Here is an 8,999-nt window from a genome sequence, read left to right on the forward strand (position 1 = left end):
TAAACATGTTTGGACCAAAGTAGTTAAATTGGTTTATTGGGATTATCTTCCATTGGCAGTCTTCCTTAGTACATATTTTCCTTATCCACCCTATTCGTATTGCATTTACATACGAGTTGATATCAATCATTTTCAACCCTCCCTCAATGTTACACCTTATCATTGTTTTTCGTTTAACCTTTTCTCTCTTTTCCTTCCCATATGAAGTTATATAAAAGTTTTTCAGTTTCTGTGATGAATTTTAGTGGTGTTTCCAAGACAGAGACAGAAAATGTAAGCTGTGGTAGTAATAGAGCTTTCACTATTTGTATTCTTCCTATTATTGTCAGTTTTCGACTTTGCCAAGCATGTAAAAGTTTTTTGATTTTTTCTGTTATTTCTGACCTATTTCTTTCTGTTTCATTTTTGTTTAGTCCGAAGTAAATACCTAGTGCTTTAATAATTGTTTCTGACCATGATATTCCTTCAAATTCATTTTCCACTGTTATTCCCAATTTAAGCCCTTTTGATTTATCTCTGTTTAATACTAATCCCGAATAAGATCCAAAAATTTCTATTAAATTGAGAGCCTTTTTAATTTCAAGTTTAGACTTAAGAAAAAGGGTGGTGTCATCAGCTAGTTGTGAGATTTTGAAAGCACGTTTTTGAGATTTATTTATTGTGATACCGGTTATATTGGGATCACCTCTAATTTTGATGGCCATGACTTCTACTGCTATTACAAAGAGCAAGGCTGAAATTGGACATCCTTGTCTGATACCTCGAGTTATTTTAACAGATTCTGTAATATATCCATTATTACATATTTGACAGCTTATCTCTTTGTATAGAATTTTAATCCATTTGATAAAGGACTGTTTGAATTTAAGCTTTTCCATGGTGATAAATATGAAGTCCCATTCAATGGTATCAAAGGCTTTTGCGAAATCTAAGAATAGTATTGTTCCTTTAATATTATATTTTTCAATATTATCAATTATATCTTGTATAAGTCTGATGTTGTATCCAATGTATCTTCCTTTTATAAATCCATTTTGATCAGTGTTAATTATGTTTGGTAGAATTTTTTTTAATCTTTCCGCAAGGCAATGTGCTAGAATTTTGTAGTCTACATTTAGAAGCGTGATTGGTCTCCAGTTGTTTAGATCAAAAGGGTCATTTTTCTTGTATATTAAGGATAACATGCCTTTTCTTTGAGATGATGATAGCATTCCATTGTTGTAACATTCGTTAAAAACAGTTATAATGAGTTCCTTTAAATCATACCAAAATTCTCTATAAAATTCCACAGTGAGACCATCTTGTCCAGGTGATTTATTTTGTTTCATTTTAAAAATAGCTTTTTTGCACTCTTCTTCGTTTATTAATCCTTCACATATGTTGCTCTCTTCATCACTTAGCGTTTTTTCAAAGGTTGTGTTTTGGATGTATTCTAGTATCTGTTCTATGTCTATTTGTTTTGAGGTGTAAAGTTTTTGGTAGTATTGATGAAGTCTTTTAAGAATTTCTTTTTGTGAGGTTACCATCATGCCATTTTCAGTTTTTATTTTATCCATTGTTTTGAGCATTTGTCTTTTCTTCTCAAGGATAAGAAATATTTAGTGTTTTTTTCTCCTTCTTCAATCCATTTGATTCGTGACCTTATTTGAGCCCCTAAGGCTTTGTTTATATAGCATGTCTCTAGTTTGCTTTCAATTTCTTCTATTTCGATTTGGTCGGATTCATTACTTTGAAGTCTTTTAAGTTTATCTTCCAGTTCTGTAATATTGCATTTTTTGATTTTTTGCTAGATTTTTGCTAAATTTTATACTCATTTCTTTTATTTCAATTTTACATAGATCCCATATTTTCCTAATGTCTGATTTTTTTGTCTTCCATTCCTCTAAGTGTTTTTTAATGATATATTTTATCATTTGTATGTAGGCTTGATCTTTTAGCAAGCAGTTGTTAAGTTTCCAATAGCCTGGCCCTCTTTTAGTAGATTGTATATTAATTATTATGGAGACTGCCTGGTGGTCAGTAGTCTTTATTAGAGCTGGTCTTATGTCTGTTTTGATTACTTTTTGTAACATTTCTTTAGAGATTAAGAAGTAATCAATTCGACTTGCTTCATTGTTTGTGTTTTTTCTTCGCCATGTATATTGTTGTCTGTTTGGATTAAGTATGCGCCATGCATCTACAATGTTGTTATCTTTTTTTAGTGTTTTTAGGCTTTGAACGGTCTCTTGGATTTTATTTACTGATTTCCTGTCTTGTATAGATTGTGTTTCATTCCAATCTCCCCCTATTATTAGTAGTCCTTGGTTAAAATTTTCAATTTTTTGTTTTACTTTTTCAAAAAACGTGTTTCTATTCTTTCTGTCATTTGGTGCATATACATTTATGATTGTGTATATCTGATTATTGACTTTGATATTTATCATAAGATATCTTCCTTCATTGTCCTGTATCGCGTTTAAAAATTCGTATCTAGTGTTTTGTTTTATAAGTATTGTTACTCCTCTACTATTGCTTGTTCCAAAACTATGAAAGGCTTCTCCTTGCCATTCAGCTTTAATATCTTTTTCATTTTTCTTAGTAAAATGAGTTTCCTGTAGAAGCACCACGTTTGCTTTTTGTTGTTTACTACCATTCATATAATCTATAACGTTTTAGTTTTTCTCCTAACCCTTGTGCATTTAGGGTTATAATATGTATTTTGTCAACTATTTTGATGTCTTAATAAAGGATGAAATGTTATCTATTCTTTGGTTTTCTTTGCTCTGGACTTGCCATTGCTCTGCAGGTGAAAGAGGACTTCTGACATCTGCACTTACACTACTGGACTTCTGACCCCTACTTGAGTTGCTTTTACAAAGCGATCCAGAGTATCCTGTCCGTCTTGTAGGTCGTTGCAGGAATTGCCAGACTTCCTCTTTGCCTTTGCCTTTGCCTTTTCTTTTCCTTATTTTTGAGTTTACAGGTTCAGTATTGTTTCCTGAAATCAAGTGTTACTTGAGAGTTGGAACATCTTTTTTGGTCTGCTTGGTAAGAGGTATCGTCTTCCTCAGTCACTGGAATTTTGGCTTCCTTTTCAGAGTCCGAATCTGATTGACTATTTTCAGAGCTGTCATCGTCTGATTCAGTGGGGGGTGTACATTCTGCTTGTACGTGTCCAGGCAGTTTACATTGTCTACAGACTCTTTCACTTTTACAGTCTTTTGTGAAATGACCTGTAGCGAGACAATTACCACATTTTGTGTTTTCATTTGGTTGACCTTGGTGTTTCACAACTGCACGGTGTATACCCATGGTCATCACCACTGGAAGTGGGGACGACAAGTTCCTGATCCGTAGGATCCTATCCCCATTTTCACAGTTAGTCAGACGACCATCTATTCTCAGTTTTTCTCTATACAAGCTGACCAATTCACAGGTTGTGTCTATATTGGATATGGCCTGTTTTATTACTTTATCTTCAACATAGATGGGGATGTTTTTAACCCTGACCTTCACCGCGTCGTCATCATTGTACATGTAGCTACTGGTTGGGTTGTATTTATAAATTGGTATGTTACGCTCTCGCAGTATTATTCCATTGATTATTAGATCGTTTTTTTAAGTCGTTGCTGTCGACATATATGCGCCAGAGCCCGCCGACTCTTTGCAAGCCGCTCAGATTCTCCGGGGGGATGGCATTTGCTATTCCTTTGAATACCTCCGTATGATTAAGCCATTGCTCTTTTGTTGGTTTGTTTTCTCCAAAAATGTCTCTTTCGGAGAGAAATACAGGTCTTGTTGTTTTGGACTGCGTTATAACAGCACCGGCGTATGTACGGGCTGAAGTTTGTTGTTCAGATACCTGTATATCGGCCTGTCCGCCATTTGCCGGTTTGGTTGGTGCATTGTTTTCTAAAGATTCTGCCATCTTTTGCTGTATGAAGTATTTGATATTTTCCTATATCTATAAATTGTGATATTTGCGTTGTTTAACACTAATTAGGCATTGATTTACTCCGTCTTTATAGTCGAAAACGGAAATCTTACCTGGAGCCGATAACTTTCCCTCCACCTTGGTTAAAGGGTAGATAACTCTCCGTTAACAACAACAGACAACATTTAATTTATATTATACTAACCCTGATAGTCGGGAACAGACAACATTTAATTTATATTATACTAACTCTGACAGTCGGGAACAGACAACATTTAATTTATATTATACTAACCCTGATAGTCGGGGACAGACAACATTTAATTTATATTATACTAACTCTGGCAGTCGGGGACAGACAACATTTAATTTATATTATACTAACTCTGGCAGTCGGGAACAGACAACATTTAATTTGTATTATACTAACTCTGGCAGTCGGGAACAGACAACAATTTATTTGTGAGTTATACTAACCCTGGTAGTCGGGAACAGACAACACTTGATTGAGTTATACATACTTTGGCAGTCCGAACCAGAAAAGCCTTTCGAACATAAACATGTTTTTGATCCTTTTGTCCCTACACATATCCCATTCGGGGCAACACATAACGCACTGCAACCTGGAGATAAAACAAGGACATGTTTTGATACGTTTAAGATAAGTGTGACTTTATTTTATCTCTATTTTATACCAAAGACTTATGAATACTTATCAATGTTAACAGTTCTCTGGTCAATGACTCCATTAAGTCGCGTGTCTTATACTTTACTGAATTCTTCCATTAACTAAATATTTCACCACTTTTTTGTTACAGTATATTCCTTAATAAAAAGTATTTAACAATGTAACATTTGTTTTTGCTGTTGTTTCAACGACCACTCATTATATGATGAAATTTATTTTGGCTCTTATGTGTTTGTCGGTCAGTATGAAGAAAGAAAGTATTACTAATTACTTCTCTTACATATGATGTATTTTAACATAAACACTAAAATTAATTATTTTCTCTCCCTTATTGAAAAATGATAAAAAACGACATAATGATGCCTCTGTATTTTACCTTACTCCTAAAGAAACAGATCTTCTCGTGGACAATTTATACAAGAATACTCACTGCACCCAGCGGCGGAAGAATTTGCTGTACACGGATCGACTGGAGAGCTGGAATGCACTGTAAGTCATATAACGTTTAAGTTATATTCTACGTTGGCAGAGAGGTGACAAGAAAATTATGTTTGGTTATGTAGAATGTAAAAATACGTTAGGCGAAAAATAAGAATTTTCTTTAAATGCTTTTGTAAAACATTCATGCTGGTACAGAACAAGAAATTAATTTTATTAGGTATAGTTACAAAAAACAAGGATGAAAAATATTTTCTCTCAACGTGAGTACGTAATAAGTTTCCATGACCGTGTGAAAGTTTTATACTCCATACTTATTTCTATTCTACAGTATAGAAATAATTTCATCGTCGAAATCATCCAATATGGACAATAATACAATAATAATATCTTTTCAACGGTTTTGCCTCAATACATAAATACATTACCCGCACAATCGTTGCCGGAGTAGCCATCTTGACAATGACACGTGTATCCTCCATGGACATCCTCACATACACCATGAGACCCACACGGGTCAGGCCGACACGTGTCCAAAACTGTACCATACAAATAACACATGTCAACATACGTCGTAAAGAGATTCATGTGCAATTGTCATGGTTTATACCATACAAATAACACATGTCAACGTTCGTCATAAAGAGATTCATGATTCTCCCACAATTCACTGATTTGTGACCAGTTTTAGCCGTGGCAGGTTTCTCTGTCAACCCCTAGGGTATGAGAGATTGCGCTCGCTAACCTTTTGAACCTGAAGACAATTACGTGACGTCATGACTTCATGCAGTGTGACCGTAGCGTGCATTGTCGATGACGTCATCAATAATGACGTTCAGACAGTGGAACCATGCTCATGTCGCGGTAAAAATGCTCCTGTTTAGGCCATTTTCTTCTCTTTTATCTTGTATATGGGAGAAAAAGAATAATTCTCTACCTATGAGGGTGTGACAACAAAATCACAACCCTCGGGGAAATTCCTGAATGTCCAACCCTCGGCAAGCCTCGGGTTGGACATTCATGGATTACTCCCTCGGGTTGTAATTTTGTTGCCACACCCTCTAGGTAGGGAGAGATTCTATTAATCATTGTCTTGGTTTATCCCATACAAATAACACAAGTCAATATGTTCTTAAGAGATTCATGAACCATAGTTGATATCAGTAACAAATATTGTCGTGTGTCAATAGCTAACACAAAATACTAAACACCAAAAACACTCTCTGAGATGAACATTGTAATTATAGGAATTTAGTTATTACCATTATTGCAATATATGCCCACGTATTCACTTGTGCACAAACATTCAAACTGTTGTCCTAGAGGCCTACATGTGCCGCCAAATTTACAAGGGTTAGGATCGCATTTATCTGGAGCTGGAAATAAACATATTCACTTAATTATAACACATGATTACTCAGTAACTTAAGGGGTAAACTGGTGGTACATATAGCGGGTCCATCATAAAAACATAACAGTATTTACATGTTTTATGTGTTTATTTATGATGAAGAATGTTAATTCCGTGCAAATGAAAAAAAAACCTGCAAAGCAGTTCATGCACCATTTATTCGAGATTAACTTATCAGTAAATGCAAGTAACATAATTGATAATCAGTCGTTATATATAACGTTATCCAAACTAAGAATTCCACCGCTAAAATACTCAATATCAATGCATAATATAATACACTGTATCACTTATCGTACATGTATGTACAGCGGCGGAGGTCAGCACATTCACTAAATACATGTATACCATGTATAGGTTGTTAAGGGCGATGCCACCACTTGCAATCAAATGAAATTCACTCAAAGGTTTTGGAGGTTTACGTCAGTTCATTACCCAGGACAGCGATTCGCACTATTTACATCATAAATTGTTAATCAACTTTCTTTGGTGCGATTTCCTTTCGCGAATATCGCAAAGAACGAACGAAATTGATTAAAAACAAACATTTCGATTTGCTCAAAACACAATATAGTTCCCGTCTAAACATCCCAGTGAAGGACACCTCTGAGGTGCCCAAACACAATATAGTCCCCGTCTGTAAACCGTGAAGGACACCTCTCTGGTACTCAAAACACAATATAGTCCCCGTCTGTAAACATCCCAGTGAAGGATACCTCTGAGGTGCCCAAACACAATACATGTATAGTCCCCGTCTGTAAACATCCCAGTGAAGGATACCTCTGAGGTGCCCAAACACAATATAGTCCCCGTCTGTAAACATCCCAGTGAAGGACACCTCTGAGGTGCCCAAACACAATACATGTATAGTCCCCGTCTGTAAACATCCCAGTGAAGGATACCTCTGAGGTGCCCAAACACAATATAGTCCCCGTCTGTAAACATCCCAGTGAAGGACACCTCTGAGGTGCTCCAAACACAATAGAGTCCCCGTCTGTAAACATCCCAGTGAAGGACACCTCTGAGGTGCTCCAAACACAATATAGTCCCCGTCTGTAAACATCCCAGTGAAGGACACCTCTGAGGTGCTCCAAACACAATATAGTCCCCGTCTGTAAACATCCCAGTGAAGGACACCTCTGAGGTGCTCCAAACACAATATAGTCCCCGTCTGTAAACATCCCAGTGAAGGACACCTCTGAGGTGCTCCAAACACAATAGAGTCCCCGTCTGTAAACATCCCAGTGAAGGATACCTCTGAGGTGCTCCAAACACAATAGAGTCCCCGTCTGTAAACATCCCAGTGAAGGACACCTCTGAGGTGCTCCAAACACAATATAGTCCCCGTCTGTAAACTTCCCAGTGAAGGACACCTCTGAGGTGCCCAAACACAATATAGTCCCCGTCTGTAAACATCCCAGTGAAGGACACATCTCAGGTGTCCAACCACGATATATTCCCCGTCTGTAAACATCCCAGTGAAGGACACCTCTGAGGTGCCCAAACACAATATAGTCCCCGTCTGTAAACATCCCAGTGAAGGACACCTCTGAGGTGCTCCAAACACAATATAGTCCCCGTCTGTAAACATCCCAGTGAAGGACACCTCTGAGGTGCTCCTAACACAATATAGTCCCCGTCTGTAAACATCCCAGTGAAGGATACCTCTGAGGTGCCCAAACACAATAGAGTCCCCGTCTGTAAACATCCCAGTGAAGGACATCTCTGAGGTGCCCAAACACAATATAGTCCCCGTCTGTAAACATCCCAGTGAAGGACACCTCTGAGGTGCTCCTAACACAATATAGTCCCCGTCTGTAAACATCCCAGTGAAGGATACCTCTGAGGTGCCCAAACACAATAGAGTCCCCGTCTGTAAACATCCCAGTGAAGGACATCTCTGAGGTGCCCAAACACAATATAGTCCCTGTCTGTCCACACCCCAGTGAAGGATACCTCTGAGGTGCCCAAACACAATATAGTCCCTGTCTGTCCACACCCCAGTGAAGGATACCTCTGAGGTGCCCAAACACAATATAGTACCTGTCTGTCCACACCCCAGTGAAGGACATGTCTGTGGTGCTCCCTGTCTGTAAACATTTAATAGAACCAGGATATTACCAATGAACACTACAATAACAGATTTACACGTGTAATTTCACCAATTTATATGGCCTCAGTACCTATATCACACGTGGTCCCGTTGTAACCTGCCGGACACATACACACAAATGACATTTTATCGCCATTTGTCACACACTCGGCACCGTTTCTACAAGGTTGTATTTCACACGGGTCTACAAAAACAAGTGAATAAAGCAGTAAAGGTGACAAAATAATGTACGTTTCTTAATACAAACAGTAACCTAAATTTCACTTCCACTTACTCCATGTACTGTATCGAATAGGGTAGCTGAATAACAGATTTTAAAATATACATATATTCTACATCAAACAACAGAACAAGGAAACGGTCCGATTCCCATCCACAACGTAAAATAATATTTTATCAATAATTTAATCGAAAAACTTAGAAATTAACACAATAA

The 8,999-nt window shown here is 37.2% G+C and overlaps 1 protein-coding gene across 1 annotated transcript in view; it reads right to left on the minus strand.

Moving 5' to 3' along the window:
- Positions 1-8,760, minus strand: part of LOC138319795 (uncharacterized) — a 107,638-nt gene extending 98,878 nt beyond the window's left edge. Inside the window, exons 1-5 of the mRNA XM_069262927.1 lie at positions 8,634-8,760; positions 6,302-6,415; positions 5,468-5,578; positions 5,032-5,088; positions 4,435-4,536 (exon numbers count right to left, since the gene is read on the minus strand). Of these exons, the coding sequence (XP_069119028.1) occupies positions 4,435-4,536; positions 5,032-5,088; positions 5,468-5,578; positions 6,302-6,415; positions 8,634-8,688 (439 nt within the window). The 5' untranslated portion in view covers positions 8,689-8,760. The remainder of the gene's footprint in view (positions 1-4,434; positions 4,537-5,031; positions 5,089-5,467; positions 5,579-6,301; positions 6,416-8,633) is intronic.
- Between the last annotated feature and the right edge of the window lie 239 nt (positions 8,761-8,999).

Source organism: Argopecten irradians, chromosome 3 (assembly GCF_041381155.1).
Source record: "Argopecten irradians isolate NY chromosome 3, Ai_NY, whole genome shotgun sequence".
Classification (NCBI taxonomy): domain Eukaryota; kingdom Metazoa; phylum Mollusca; class Bivalvia; order Pectinida; family Pectinidae; genus Argopecten; species Argopecten irradians.